Raw genomic sequence first — 15,932 nt, forward strand, 5'->3', positions numbered from 1 at the left:
TTCTCTTGACAATACTCCATAGATTCTCTATGAGGTTCAGATCTGTTGAGTTTGCTGGCCAGTCAAGCACACCAACACCATGGTCATTTAACCAACTTTTGGTGCTTTTTGCAGTGTGGGCAGGTGCCAAATCCTGCTGTAAAATAAAATCAGCTTCTTCAAAAAGCTGGTCAGCGGAAGAAAGCATGAAGTTCTCAAAAATTTCTTGGTAATCGGGTGCTGTGACTTTGGTTTTCAAAAAACACAATGGACCAACACCAGCAGATGACATTGCACCTATATTCATCACAGACTGTGGAAACTTAACACTGGACTTCAAGCAACTTGGGCTATGAGCTTCTCCACCCTTCCTCCAGACTCTAGGACCTTGGTTTCCAAATGAAATACAAAACTTGCTCTCATCTGAAAAGAGGACTCTGGACCACTGGGCAACAGTCCAGTTCTTCTTCTCCTTAGCCCAGGTAAGACACCTCTGACGTTGTCCGTGGTTCAGCAAATTTCTTGACACGTGTGTGTGTGGTGGCTCTTGATGCCTTGACCCCAGCCTCAGTTCATTCCTTGTGAAGTTTACTCAAATTCTTGAATCGATTTTGTTTGACAATCCTCATAAAGCTGCGTTTCTCTTGGTTGGATGTGCATCTTTTTTTTTTTTTTTTTTAATTTTTTCCTTCCACTTAACTTACTGTTAACATGCTTGGCAATGAATGTTTGTGACTTAGGCCCCGTTTACACGGTGGGAAAACGCAGATATTTCCCTGCGTTTTGGCCTGTCATTTACACGAAAACGCCGTTTTTATCCCTGAAAACGATTATTTCTGAAAACTCCGGCCAAAGTGGAGATTTCTGAAAACGCCGGTTATGTGTTGCCGTGTCAACTGGGAGAAACGGGGTTTTAGGTTCTCAAACGTCTCATTATGTGCCAGAAAATGCTTAACGTCATGTGAGCGCCCTATGTTTAGAGTTTGTTTGGGTAACGTTACTGTTTGATCATGGATGCTGTTAAGGTGGTACTCATTTTTACGTTTGTGCAAACACTTTTGGTCTGTTTGCATTTGCAAACACAACTGCTGTATTATATCGAGGAGCAGAGGCGAAGGAGTACACAAAGGTCAGCAGGAAGTTGCTCGATTTTGAAGATTCTGATTGGCTTGCATGGCTTTATCCTTCTCCCTACACTGCCGCCCATAGGTTTGGCATAGTTATGATGGCGCTCGACGGCGTATTTATGCGAGTTGATGTAAACGACAACTTTTTTGAAAACGATGTTGTGTGCACGATGTTATTTTTGAAAACGGAGGGGGGGGGGATATTAGTTTCTCTAAATACCCGGCTATTTGTAAATGTGGCATTATAGTCCTTGTGAAGGGTTCCAATGATTGTCTTCTGGACAACTGTCAGATCAGCAGTCTTCCCCATGATTGTGTAGCCTAGTGAACCAAACTAAGAGACCATTTTGAAGGCTCAGGAAACCTTTGCAGGTATTTTGAGTTGATTAGCTGATTGACATGTCACCATATTCTAATTTGTTGAGATGAATTGGTAGGTTTTTGTTAAATCCAAATCATCACAATTAAAAGAACCAAAGACTTAAACTACTTCAGTCTGTGTGTATTGAATTTATTTAATACATGAGTTTCACAATTTGAGTTGAATTACTGAAATAAACTTTCCCACAACATTCTAATTTAGTGAGATGCTCCTGTACTTACTTCAAGAAGCCTATAAGCATAAAAACCTTCATGATCATGAAACATTTCCATTTGAGAAGTGTTTAGGCACTCACTTTCACTATTTCAATCAACAGAACAGATCTTCTGTGATCGACTAACCTTGAAACTTTTTCCAGGATGAGTATAAGAAAAGTACTTATGGTCCATAATCAAAAATAAACCTGCTGGACCTGACTAGTGTTGTGTTGAAAACAATAAGAGCCAAATGCATTTAAGTACCATGGACATTTTATGGGTTCAGTTTTTTTTTTTTTATACTTACCTTACAATGGTAATATCTTGTTTAACATGTTGATACACCACTGGTCAAAAGTCTCTTATTGTAACCAAGACTGCATTTAATTTAAAGTCATATAAGTCAAAATATAACTTTGCCAGTAATTTCTCTGTAGGCCAAACTCACTCTGGAAATGCACTTTTCAATACTCAAATAATGCAACTACAAACCCAACAGAAATCATGTCAAAGGGCTGTCCATCTCTGCCTCGTGTCCTCCTGTCCTCCACTGGCAGCACATGGACAGCACGTTTGCTTTGATGGGAACGTTGGGGTATTTGCAGCTCATTAGCAGGCAGTGCCGGGGCACCTAAAGAGTGACGGCCCACTGCTGCTATTGGATTATGGGAGGGATTTTCAATTTGCATTAATCTGTGAGGCCACAGACAGTACAGTACAACAGCCACTCAATCCCAGCGCTCTTTGTGTGTGAGAGCTCACACACTCTCTCACATATATGCAACTCTCCGATTAAAGTGAGTAAAGCCGCAAGGACACAGACTAAGACTTGGAAAATGAACCTCTTCTGCTTTACTTTGGTAAGAGAAAGTTTCTTGATCATTCTTTTATATGCATTGGATAGCTGGATATGGATATGTTTTATCTATTTATTTATTTATTTATTTTTTATCTGCTATTCCAGAAGATTAAAAGAAATGAGAGTTTGACATCTCATGATCTGAATTGATTCACGCCGTATCAGATTGAACTGATTATCTGTGTCTCTGTCGGTAGAAGAACAAGATTAGATCCTTGATTCCACTGGTGTTGGTTCAACTTGAGCTGTACTTTTACATTTGTGTAAAAACAGTGGTTTAATATACTCAAGTAAGTACTTGAGACTTTTATATTACAAACCAATATTTCAGAAAAAGTTGCTAAAATGCTCATTTTAGCTGCAGATATCATGACATTATCTTATGCCAAGAGAAAGTGGGATTGTGATTGTATGGAAACGTTAGGTAAGGATTACCGAGAGACAGAGAGCTCCTTACAGCAGATCATGGATCGGCAGAAAGGAAAATATCCTATTCATAGATCAGGGGCACAACAGCACCTCTGAAGGTCTTGAGAGGCCACTACATTCCCCGAATCCTGATTTAATCATCCAACAACTGCCCATAGCTCCTGAACATGCATGAAAAAGGTCTCTGGACAACCCATACTTGGTTTTCATAGAGGGCAGATCTAAAAATCAAAGATCACACATCTATTACATGGTTATTGTATGATTGCAGAAATATTGTGCATATCATGAGTATGTTGGAGATTAATAAAAGCAATAATAATATGGATAATTGTAAAATAATATAAATAATAATAAACGAAATATATAAAACAATATACTAGTATTACAAATAATACAAACAATAATATACTATAGATATTATTAAAACTGGAATCGCTACAAAATTAATCTAATATTAATAACAATATATATATATATGTATATATTATATATATATATAAATTGATACAAATTAGTGGAGTATGACTTACAATAAAATAGAAGAAAAAAAATCTTGTTTAATTCAAAGTTACTTGCCACTTCTTTGTAATTAATTTTAGATATATAATACACACGCGCACACACACATACACACACACACAATAATAATAATAATAAATGTACATCTAGACAGATCTTTATTAACTTTGGTAATTTGTTACTTATTTAAATCAAAATTGTGATTCATCACCTTTGACCTGTTATAGATCAACCCGAAAAGCTCTTAAACCTTAGTAATCCTGCTTTACAGCTGCAATTTGACACAAACTGTTAAAAGGGAAGGTGAAAATTTGATGTTTTGGAAGTATTCCCACAAAAAGGCTCATATTACTTAGAATAAATATTCTTATTTTGTGTTTGGTACAGGATGGTTCGACAGACAGCCTGTACGAGGCGGCCCAGATTGGCCAGAACACTCAAGATTTATTACCCAGAAGGCTGCCCAGTCCCAACTCTGTGAAGAACATTAGTGTGTGGAGTGGATCTGAACCCTGCATCGCCATGGTGGGTTCATCTGCACGTGTCTAGAAATGCAAGGGAAATCACATGCTCTTTCATGAGACACAGAGCTGCAGTTATGTCTAATGTGACATTGACGAAAATATTAATATGGAAAAGTGCTGCCCTCCTGAATAACTGCTGATTAATCTGTGAGTGACGTGCGTTGGGTTCAGCAGGTCACACTCATTAGGAAATTACCTAAATCCCAGCAGGACTTTTTATCCAGATAAAATACTGCATGAGGTCATGGACATATGATGTGTCAGATATCATGATATGATACACTAAATATATTCTATTTATATATTTTATTCTAGAAGCTTCCAGAGACTCACACAAGTAAGACTCAAGAAAGTAAGATTTTGGAAAAGGCAAAGAGAAAGTAAGTTCTGGATCTTTTGGTCTGTAAATGATACTTCAAGACTGTATATCATGTTAATACATTTCTCAAAATTACCCTTTTTATGAGAATTATAACATAAAGGTAGACTGTCAGGGTGGATTATTTGCATCAGGGCTCCCATTAGATCATGATGTGCCATATGCTGTGTTTTATGAGAAAATGAGAGAGCTGGATTAGGATTATATTAATTGAGCGTGAGGGATTTAGTTACTGTTCTAACTCACCTGTTTAAACCAATGTCAGACTTGTCCCTGCTGAAGCATCATATACTGGTAATGATTTTGCTTGCAATAGCTCAGTTTTGACCAAAACAAGTCATGTAATAGTTACAGAAGAAAAAGAAGAAAATGAATAACAGAAATTGAGAGAATTGAGTCAATCAGTCTGAATCATTTTTTCCCCCGGAATGTTCTGTTTACATATTATTTCTCTCACGCAGTTTCTCTTTTACATAACAGGTCCCAATTACTATCCACATCAGAAGATGAGACTACAGGTTTGTCTGTTTGTTTTGAGTGAACACCCAGAATTCCTTGCTGATTTCCCTCACAGTTCATAAAAAATGTAAACCACATGCCTAATACAATATTAATAATACTGCTAGTCACAGAACAAAGTGTCATAGAGTTTAAAAGTCTGTCAAATTCATAATCCTGGGGTCAGTTATTGCATCCAGGACTTCATCTGTCTGGAACCGTAGCATTCAGCATTATGCGTTTGATTTAGTTTTTTTTTGTGTGTGCCTTGTTTCAGGATTAAGGACTGAACTTTATTGTATTTGAACCAGTGAATTCCAGCAAAGCTCTTCTGCCTTGTATTTTTGAGCACTGTTACCCTAATGCCAGTCCTGCTGACCTACTTGGCGGCGGTGCCTCTCGATAACACTGTTTCATTTGCTTTCCATGTTTTGCTTTTAAAAAAACCCGTTATTATCTCTGACAGATCATACAGAGTCTGATGCCCACTGGCCGTCCACAAGGAAAAAAGACGGCTTGGTACACAGCAAGAACCATTCGAACACAGGTAACAGGTCTAAAGAGACTGCAGTGTGTGTGTTTTGTTAGTTTGAGGAAGTGTGGTGGGCTCGAGAGAGTCAGAGAGAGCTGTGCGTGTAAAACGGTCTTAGTGGATTAGATCAGTGACGACACAAAGCAATTCCAAAAGCCCATGTGAAACAGAGGATTTGATGTGGGCTCAGACTGATTCACTGAGAGTCAGATAAAAAGTGTTCAGGGTCACTCTCTCTTCCCCAGACTTTTTTGAATCTGAAGTGTGAATTTTCATAAATCCAGGGCTTGAGCTAAATTGTGCTGTATTTTAATCTAGAGACGGTCAAAGATCACCACCGGTCAAAACTCAGTGGAGAAGAGAAAGAAGAGCAGATGAATTCAGAGAAGACTTTTAAAAATCCTTCCGTCCAGGTAAATCACAGCAGCAACACAGAAAAAATACTGTGCAATATTACTTTAATGAGACAAACACATCAAACCCTGCCATCCATAAAATGTGTCTCTTGATAATACAGGATACATTTCTCAATGATTAAATTCTCCATTAATCTAATGTGACTCAGTCATCTGCGTATTATTGCACTTTTATCATTCTTTTAGTGTCTGCCCTGAGATCTTTACAATAAGACAAGATCACTTTCAGACCGATTCAGCATTGATGTTTTTATTCACAGGGTGTGAATTTTGAAGCCTGGAATCCCAACAGAGATAACTCTGAATGCAGACAGCAAGACTCTGTGAGTTTCTTCTCTGGTGACTTCCTCAGCTTTTCAATAGTTATTGCACTTTATTTTGGACAAATTTCTGTTATGATTTTGTGTTGAATACTGCCCTTCACTTAAGGCTGAGTCCAGATTTTGCATATTACTCATAATAATTTTGAGGGGAAAATATGAAAAATTATGCATAAATGTATTAACCTTTTTTTTCAGAAAATATAATCAAATTAATAAAATAACAGAAATGCAGCAGTATTTATGGTTTATATAAGTCGAATAACGTTACATTAAAAAAGTAACTTTACATTACAATCTGTTTACATAAGTTTTATATTTTAAACAAAAAGTGACTGATATTAAAATGCAATATTTTGTTTAAAAAAAAATAAAGTATATATATATATATATATATATATATATATATATATATATATATATATATATATATATATATACACACCAAAAAAAACATTAATCATTTAAAATTAAATACTACTTGGATAATATTACAACTCTTCATAATTTTGATTAACAGAGAAACAGAAATAAAACACTAAAAGTTGAACGTAATCATTTTAAATGTTTATCATTTGATCAGTTGTAAAATTCTGTTAATTTTTTATTAAGTTACAAAAAAAAATTAAAAACAAATTATAAATCTAAAATTTAGGCATAACATTATACTGTACAGAATTAGAATTTTGAGATTATCTAAAGATTATTTTTTGTTACAATGAGTTATTATTTGTAAAGAATAAATTTGGGTAATCTAAATTTAAAAATAGAGAAATTAAGCATATACTATTAAATGGTCAATACAAAGATTTAAAAAAAAGTGTCTCAGGCTTTACATGGATATTGAGGTCAGATTATGAGGAACTCAAATGACATGTCAGTGTAAGAATGCACATCTGTGAAAGGCTTCTAATAAGGTCAGAGCCTGAGGGCAGAGCTTTAGTATTACCCAGAATCCCCACCAGTTTGTAGAATCTTGTGTGTGCTGATCTTGAGACAGATAAAGGCATCTCTGATCTCCCTCACATGCTGTAATTCCCCAATGCCTCTTCATTTTAGGCCAGAAGGTCAGAGAGTGAGGATGAGGCGCAAGGTACGCTGAAGAAGATCCAGAAATTAGTGGGAGGGAAAAAGGGAGGTCAAAGTGCCACAGAGGAGTCAAGAAAGAACACAGAACCTGGTGGTGAGAACCTAAATAACCATTTCATCACGTGAACAAAATAAAACAAAAAGCTGCATCATCCATATTAGTTCCTTTTTTCATAATTTGACAGAATCCAATGGAAAAGGCCACAGTCCTGTTATAACGTGCATCAATCTGACCAAAAAAGCTGAGAAGAAGCACACAAGGGCACCCACACAGCAATCCCAGCAGCCCCTGCAGGATAAAGACATTGATAGAGCAGAAACAGAGGCTTCTTGGAGTCCAGGGCTCTTTCAGGAGTACTGGAGCCCCATGGCTTATTCTCCAGCGTGGGACACGTCCACACACACCTGCCACAGGTCAACAGCAGAACAGGTCATGTACAACTTCAACTTCACCCTCCCCAGAGACACAGACTGGGAGAAATACGAGGAGCTCTTTCACCGACTGGACCCCTACAAACGAGACCAGCAAGACAGGTGGATCACCCACTCCGTCACTGACCTGGACACGTCGGACCCTCTGGTGAGACACTGATCAGAGCTACACTTCCTGTTGAAAGGACACACAAGATTAACAGCATCACATGCTGGAGACCAGGCAGCACCCAATGTTCAATGTGCTGGTGATATGGAGATTTCAGGCAGAAGTGCCTTTTTTTTATATATTTTAAAGTCATGTTCTCCTTGAGCCACAAGATAACAAAATAGGCCTATTTGTGGTGCATACTTCTTAAAAACAAAAAAATTAAAAAGTAAATGAGAAAATAAACAATACATTTTGTTTTTATTGATATGGTCTTGGTTTTATATCATAAAAATAATTTTAGAACATGTAACATTAAAATGTTACAAGATATACAGCGTGTAATGTTTGTATTTTGGGGTCTTTGAAACATAAGGACACAATGAATTTATCCAAAGGAACAGTTAGCATAAGAGGCTTCTTTCAAAAATATTAAAAATCTCACTGACCCCCTTTTTTAAATTAACTGATGATAAATAAATGCTCAATTAAATACATTACTTATTTCTACAGATCATATAAATTACATCAGAATAACCTTAGTTCCAGGTGTTGCTCCAAAAGATTGTCATGATGATAAGGACGCATTATTTTCTCTCAAAGAGACACTTTAAAGCCACTGATTAGATGTCAGAGTAGACGCTCACATCCTGTGTGCCGTTGAGGAAGTGTGTTTAGACACGACTGCATGTGTGAGCTGCTTCAGGCCAGTGCGGGTGACTTCAATAAGAGCTGAGCAGCTTTCTGTCAGGAGAAATTAAGAGAAAAACATTTTGAGATTGTCGGCAGAATGCTTCAAAGGAAACCATCCAACGTCTCTGACAAATCAAGGAACAAACCCAAGGTAAAAGAAAACACCTTGTCCAGCTGTTGTGGTGAAATGATAAATTACACAAGTACTGTGAGTGCTCAGCTAACAGTTACTCTTAGCCATATGAAAATCTGTCACCTTTAGTGACCATCAGTGATCTCTTCTGTGACCGCGAGATTATGGTGTGAAAATCGAGATGCAATCTAGACTGTTTACAGCTGCAGACCACTTTAACCTATTTTATCTCATCATTTTGCTTCAGCGTTCCACCAGTTTTGGGATTTTCGACAGACAGCAGCCCACCCAGGTCAAAGCAGAAGAGAAGGTAGAAAGTTCGGTGAGTTTGGTTTCTTTTGTTTTTATTAAAGCATATATAAAAAGCGGCACTCTGAAATCTCCCGTACTGAGCTCCATGTGTGTCTCTGTAGCATGTGGAAGCTGCTGAGGTGGATCCCAGTAAATCAGGAGGTCTCGGGAAGAAGATGAAGAACATCTCATTGACCATGCGTAGAAAGATGGGCAGGAAATACACTAAAGCCCTGTCAGAGGAAATGGTGAGCGCTTGCTTGACAGTCAACATCAAAACTTACAGTAACCACCGTGTTGTTACACTTAAAAACAAAGTTTCTTTAAGTTTAGCAACCAATGCTCTTCTAATCAAATAACAATGTTGTACTGGCTTTTAGGGTTCTTTAAAGAGATAGTTCACCCAAAAAGGAAAAGTTGGTCATCGTTTCCTCAACCTCATGTCGTTCCAAGCTTACATTTCTTTCTCCTGTGGAACACAAAAGAAGATATTTTGAAGAATGTTTGTTGGTAGTTCCCATTGATTTTCATTGTATACAATAGAAGTTAGTGGGAACTGAAATGAAAGTACTCTCATCATGTTGTTCAAAACCTATATGCATTTCTTTGTTCTGTGGACCATAAGAACAAATAGAAAAATAGAAGAATGTTGGTAACCAAAATTATTGGGTTTCATAGTACTTTTTGGCCTTATATTGGAAGTCAATGGGAGCCAAAACCATTAGGTTTCCAACATTCTTCAAAATGTCATCTTTTGTGTTGCAAAAAAGTCATACAGGTTTGAAACAAAGTTATTGGAAATAAACGATGACAGAATTTTTTTTTTTTGGTGGACTATCTCTTCAAGGGATTCATTGGGGGAGTCGTGGCCTAATGGTTAGAGAGTCGGACTCCCAATCGAAAGGTTGTGAGTTCAAGGCATCGAACCCCCAACTGCTCCCCGGGCGCCGCAGCATAAATGGCTGCCCACTGCTCCGGGTGTATGCTCACAGTGTGTGTGTGTTCACTGCTCTGTGTGTGTGTGCATTTCGGATGGGTTAAATGCAGAGCACAAATTCTGAGTATGGGTCACCATACTTGGCTGAATGTCATTTCACATTCACATTCCACATTCCATTCACATTCACATTTCACATTCCATTTCACATTCTAAAAACACAAAAATTAACATTTTGTATTTTTAATAGTGGTGTCTATGGTTGATGGTGTCCATAAAAGTATCATAAAAGGAGTGCGTGTGTGCTATATTCCAAGAGTTATAAAATATAATTTGTGTAAAGAAAAGACCAATATTCAGTCTTTTTTTTTTCTTAGATCCTTTCAAAAGTTTTCCTCAGCAGGAAGACACTATAATGTAGGTCAGGTTTTTGGTCATTTATGGGAGCTGATTCTCTAAACATCAATAAAAAAGACAGAAAAAAAATTCTACTAAGTTTATCTTGAGTAAACATCTGAGGTACAGTAGTAAAGCAAAAAGCCGTAACGTCTCTGTAGTTTTCTCATTTATTTAAAGCTCATTTATAAAGTGGTGAATCTTTATTTTGCTGCTGTACAATAAAGAGTTTCTGAGGAGCTCGTGTGGGCGGATTACACGCAGGTCTCATGTCTGAGGTAAAAATGGCAGTTCAGCTAGCGGATTAAAGACTTTGCTCCCTTGAGCGCCCCGCGGCCTGGCATGACCTGATTTGCTACCTGAAGACCTGTCACATATATGTTTTGGTTGGGACTCTTGCCTCAGACTTTCCCTGATGGTTTTCACAGGCCGAGGCTAAAGAAGCTGCGGTGGCTGAAGTCGTGGACGGCTCGTTGGCCAAAGGCTGCAACCACTCCAGTAACTCCGTAGAGAGTTTGTTCAGCTTGCACAGCGGCCAGAGTTCATCTAGTAAGATCAATTAAACTAGAAGACCATTTATTACATGTATCACAGGTCTAATCTGTGTTTTAAAGTGCAAAACAGAGCTGTCACAGAATTGAAAATGTACTGCTTACCCAATTGACATTTTGGTGCAGGTGTGCTTTTGACATTTCAGCCACGTGTTTTGAGGTTTACTGGTTGTTTTTGCATTTCCTGATGCTTTAGGTGGTGTGACCAGTGGCTCTGAGGGTTGTAATAACCGGGACAGCCTTCGTTTAGAAGAAGATGTGCCCTACACGGGCCAGTTCTGTGGAAGAGCCAAAGTTCACACCGACTTTGTTCCCAGTCCATATGACACAGAGTCTCTCAAACTCAAGGTAAAAACCAACCGGAGATGTTCAGGAATTAAAAAACAAACTCAGAGCTATTAACATGTGTTCGTTTTGGTTTGTAAGGTGGGAGATATGATTGATATCATCAGCAAACCTCCAATGGGAATCTGGACTGGGATGTTGAATGGTAAAATAGGAAGCTTTAAGTTCATCTACGTTGACGTGCTGGTGGAAGAAAGAGCGCCAGAACCGAGGATTCGTTCTCACCGGAGGAGCAGAAGACCCCGACCCAAAAATCTTCAGGAACTTCTGGAAAGACTCAATTTGGAGGTCCTTGAAATGTCTAATTAAATATTAAAGCTGATGATTAAGCTTTTTATACCCACAGATTCACATCCTCAAAAACAGGATGCAAGGTATTATCTGATGTAGTTGAGCTACTTTAACAGACAAAAATGTTTACGCAGGAGCACATTTCATCTTTGATGTTGAATGGGTATCAGACGGTGGAAGATCTTCGGGATTTGAAGGAACAGCATCTCGTAGAGCTCAATGTGACTGATCCTGAACACCGACACCGGCTGCTGTTGGCGGCAGAATACCTGCACGACCCTGAATGTAAGTGGTTGAACATCAGAAGTCATCAAAATATTAATAGATTCCAGGAAATGGCACATTGATGGTGCAATCTTGGTTTCCAAGAGCCTTTTTGCATTTTAGCTTTTATAGAAAAGTTCTCACAGTTTAAGCGCTGATGTAGGATGAGCACATCAGCGTGTGTTTTAGAAGCTCGAATACAAACCTCATCAAAGCCACACGGCTGAAGCGAAAGGTTGAAAACACTACTTTTCACACGTTTTCCCTCAGATAAAAATCTACTTCCTTTCCACTCAAGTGTCTGATAACCTTAGTGACATAAAAATTGAAAACAAAACAAAGATGAGATAAAATACAAGTGTTAAAAAAAAAAAACACATACAATTTTTTTTATACATTTTACATAATGTAAAATATTTTAGAAAATAAAAATATTCAACATTTGAACAAAATGCCATGACATAAATGGAACACAAAACAAGGATTGAATAAAAAGGACTAGTAAGATATATTTTAATTATACAAATCATTTGAATAAAATTAAATTAAAATGGTTGTCATAATGGGACATTTAATCAAACAAAAGACGTGATAAAATACATTTAAACATTTTATATACTGTATATTGATTTTAAATTAGATGTTCAAATGTGTTTAAATTTGATGTTTCATTTACAGTGGGTAAAATAAGTATTGAACAAGTCACGATTTTTGTCAGTAAATATTTCTAAAGGTGCTGTTGACATGACATTTTCACCAGATGTTGGTAACAACCCAAGCAATCCAAACATACAAAAGAAAACAAAAAAGTACTGAACACATGAAGAAAGGGAGTTGCAAAAAGGCATGGAAAACCAAGAGAGCAATCAGTGATTAGAAAGCAATCCTGCCCCTCGTCAGTGGAAATTTTTACTAGTTGGTTTAGTTTCGACTGATGGCCTATAAAAAGATGCGTCATGACCAACGTCTCACACAAAAAACATTTCATGATGGTGAAAAGCAAAGAGCTCTCTCAAGACCTTCACAACTTTATTGTTGCAAAACATAATGATGCCATTGGTTACAGAAGGATTTCTATACTTCTGAATGTTCCAGTGAGCACTCTAGGGGCCATAATCTGTAAGTGGAAAGAACATCATTTCAGCATAAACCAGTCTCGACCAGGTGCTCCTCGCAAGATTTCTTGACAGAGCAGTGAAAAAGATTATCAGAAGACTTTTCTAAAAGCCAAAGACCACTTGTGGAGATCTTCAGAAAGATCTGGAATTAGCAGGTACAATTGTTTCAAAGACCACAGTAAGAAATGCACTCAACCGCCGTGGCGTGTATACATGCTCACCACGAAAGGCTCTATTGCAGTAAGAAAAAGTGTACCGAGACATTCTGGAAAGAACTAAAGATCAGAGTTCATTGAAGAGGCATACAGAACCAGAAGCTGTCATGACTAACAAAGTAATAAATACATTTCAGTAAGCGTTTTCAATACTGTTTCCCTGAGTCATTCCATTTTATTACACAAAACTTCGTTTCTGAACTTATTTGTATTTTTTTCAGTTGTTACCAACATCTGGTGAAAATTTCATGTCAACAGCACCTTTATAAATATATTTCCAGAGAAAAATGGTGACGTGTTCAATACTTATTTTACCAGTTGTGTGTCTGTGTGTGTGTGTATATATATATATATATATATATATATATATATATATATACACATACATACACACACACACTCACATTTAAATGAATCCTATATTGTAATATGTTTAAATTAATTATTATATAAAATCATTTTAGACTGAGTAGTTTGATGTAAAAAAAACAAAAAAAAAAAAAACAACACTGCTAGTGGAAAAAGTGATTGTCATTGAGGCCAGTTTTTTGCATATGAAAAACCCAACAGGAAGCGTGTTGAGCAGTGAGTTTGTGTGGGTATCCGTCTTTTAATTTCAGAAGTGTAGCCGCACCTCACAGACGGCATCAAATGCTGCAATACACAGAAAAACATTGCATGTGTTGCATGTTATGAAAACATACTTCCAAGTACTGCATGAATATTCATACACAATCGTCTGATGACATTATCGTGATGCTGTGTCTGTCTTCTTATTTTCTAATACAGATAATCAGAGCCACGGAGAGAAGGATGAAGAACCCAAATCTCCCACTGTAGAAGTCCAAGCCGAACTAAACAACTGTCCAAGAGACTCGGGCTGTTATATAGGATCTGATTGTTCAGACAACAGTAAAGAGGACACAGAGACCCAGCCGGCCCCTCTCAGCCCACCTGCAAACCAAGAATAACCACAGCCCTGCATAATACTGTTCAACTGGCCTCGCCTGCCTCTGGTTGGTGCAAGGACTATTACCCGCCGGCCACAACCTACTGTATATTTGACTGTGTAAAGCAGCCTTTGTTGTTTCAAAGCTGTTGCATTAAGGTGTCTCTGACGACACTGGCAGGGGCGTAGCACCAAATTTTGGGGCCTGGGTACAAACCATCTTGCTGGGCCCCCTGTACAAAATACCGTAGTGATACCAATGGGTGGGATATTTTGAAGAAACTCGGTAACAAATCGACTGATGGACCCCATTGACTTCCATAGTAGGAAAAAAAAAAATACTTTGGAAGTCAATGGGGACCAGCAACTGTTTAATTACCAACCTTCTTTAAAATATCTTCTTTTGTGTTTAGCAGAAGAAAGGAAATCAGGTTTGGAACAACTTGAGGAAGAGTAAATGACAGAATTTTCATTTTTGGGTGAACTATCCCTTTAAAGTTTAAATGTGTACAATAACAATGTACCCATTTTGCTTATTTCCTCTTAACACTTAATTACTAAGTGTTAAACAGGCAATTCCGCTAAAAGCTCACCTCGTCTCACGGTCACATCCACCTCACTGTCACTGCTTTCATCTGGCCATGATGAGGTGCCTGCTGCTGCAGGGTCTGAAACTGAAATATATGGCTTCAAATGGTTGCTAAAATATCCTTTACTGTCACAATACCTATTTTAAAGTGTAGGCTAAGTACAAGTTAATTGCTGATTATTTGTCTGTTTAAAATAAATGCAGACTATAGAATCACAGGGTACACTAACCGCCAAACTAGACATTCAGTCTTTGAATTACGTTTTAAAATAAGTCATTTTCAGTCATTAAGATGGGCATTAAACTGAGAACAATCCTTAATTTAAGAGCGTGCGCGAGCTAATTTGCATAACAATGCGGTAAAATAGGCGCTAACGATCGGTGTTTTCGTGGGTGTTAGATTTTTGTAAACTTCTGACTCTAGGGAGAACTCCTCCAAGAGTACATATTTATATTTAAACAATATCAATGCTCGATGATTGTCCCTGGCCTCACTGTTTTAATGGATCCAGTTATCCCATACTTGCCAACCTTGAGACCTCAGAATTAGGGAGATATTCAAAGGGGGGGGGGGGGGGGGCTATATAATCACACACACAAACAAACGTAAAGAAGAATATAATTCATTTATTTGTACATAATTTATACATACATATTATGTACAATAACAACAACACTCCTCTACTGATGGTTGTATTTGAAGGTGCAATGCTTCACAGTGTAGCTATGAGCAGCATCTGTGAAATTCAGTTTGCAGGCAGCATATCCCTTCCCCTTCGAGCTGTCCTGGATGAACGTGAATTCTTTTTTCCATTCAGTAAGGAATTTGCAGGCATATTTTCTCTTTTTATTCGCAATGTCTCTTCTTTCTTCCTTTTCCCCTTCTTCTTCTGCTTTTTCCGTTCTGAATTTGCCGCGCTTGACTTCGAGGTGTAACCTTTATTATTGTTCGGTCTGAAACGGCGGATGGTGTAGCAATATTGTTGTCCGGGTGGAAATCGGGAGAAAGGTCGGCCCGGGAGATTTTCGGGAGGGGCTTTGAAATTCGGGAGTCCCGGAAAAATCGGGAGGGTTGGCATGTTATAAGTTATCCAGCCGCTAAACACTTCCACAAACTCCACGAAGGTGCAATTTATTAAGTTTAATCGTGAAAAGTGTGAAACTACAAAGAGAAAAATACACAAACATGAATTTCACAAAAATAGATAAACCATTAAATAAATGAGCATTCTCAAACACACAAGGCAAAGAACCAACAACAATACAGTTGAGTCAACAGTATAGATTAATACTTTGCAAACTTGAGTAGAAAAGGGTAACAAACATG

General features: G+C 37.7%; 1 protein-coding gene across 2 annotated transcripts; it reads left to right on the top strand.

The window, feature by feature from the left end:
• The first annotated feature begins 2,403 nt into the window (after positions 1-2,403).
• On the top strand, positions 2,404-14,243 carry samsn1b (SAM domain, SH3 domain and nuclear localisation signals 1b). Of its 2 annotated transcripts, XM_059539645.1 has the most exons (16): positions 2,404-2,545; positions 3,883-4,020; positions 4,335-4,399; positions 4,879-4,916; positions 5,363-5,443; positions 5,747-5,841; positions 6,105-6,167; positions 7,224-7,347; positions 7,439-7,833; positions 8,907-8,981; positions 9,073-9,198; positions 10,712-10,832; positions 11,031-11,182; positions 11,261-11,467; positions 11,605-11,755; positions 13,857-14,243. In XM_059539645.1, exons 1-16 carry the CDS (start codon positions 2,522-2,524, stop codon positions 14,036-14,038), a joined length of 2,037 nt encoding a protein of 678 aa, XP_059395628.1. In that variant the 5' UTR covers positions 2,404-2,521; the 3' UTR covers positions 14,039-14,243. The 2 variants fall into 2 exon arrangements, with proteins under 2 accessions (XP_059395628.1, XP_059395629.1); XM_059539646.1 differs by lacking the exons at positions 2,404-2,545; positions 3,883-4,020; positions 4,335-4,399; ... (4 more) ...; positions 7,224-7,347; positions 7,439-7,833 and adding an exon at positions 8,341-8,677.
• The last annotated feature ends 1,689 nt before the right edge of the window (positions 14,244-15,932 follow it).

This window comes from Carassius carassius, chromosome 45 (genome assembly GCF_963082965.1).
Source record: "Carassius carassius chromosome 45, fCarCar2.1, whole genome shotgun sequence".
Taxonomy (NCBI): Eukaryota; Metazoa; Chordata; class Actinopteri; order Cypriniformes; family Cyprinidae; genus Carassius; species Carassius carassius.

Coding starts and splice junctions, on each gene's coding strand:
- samsn1b (XM_059539645.1), top strand. CDS start 2,522: ATGAACCTCTTCTGCTTTACTTTG. Junction 11,468..11,604: donor TGGAAAGACTCAATTTGGAG/GTCCTTGAAATG, acceptor ATGTTTACGCAG/GAGCACATTTCATCTTTGAT. Junction 11,756..13,856: donor ATACCTGCACGACCCTGAAT/GTAAGTGGTTGA, acceptor TTTCTAATACAG/ATAATCAGAGCCACGGAGAG.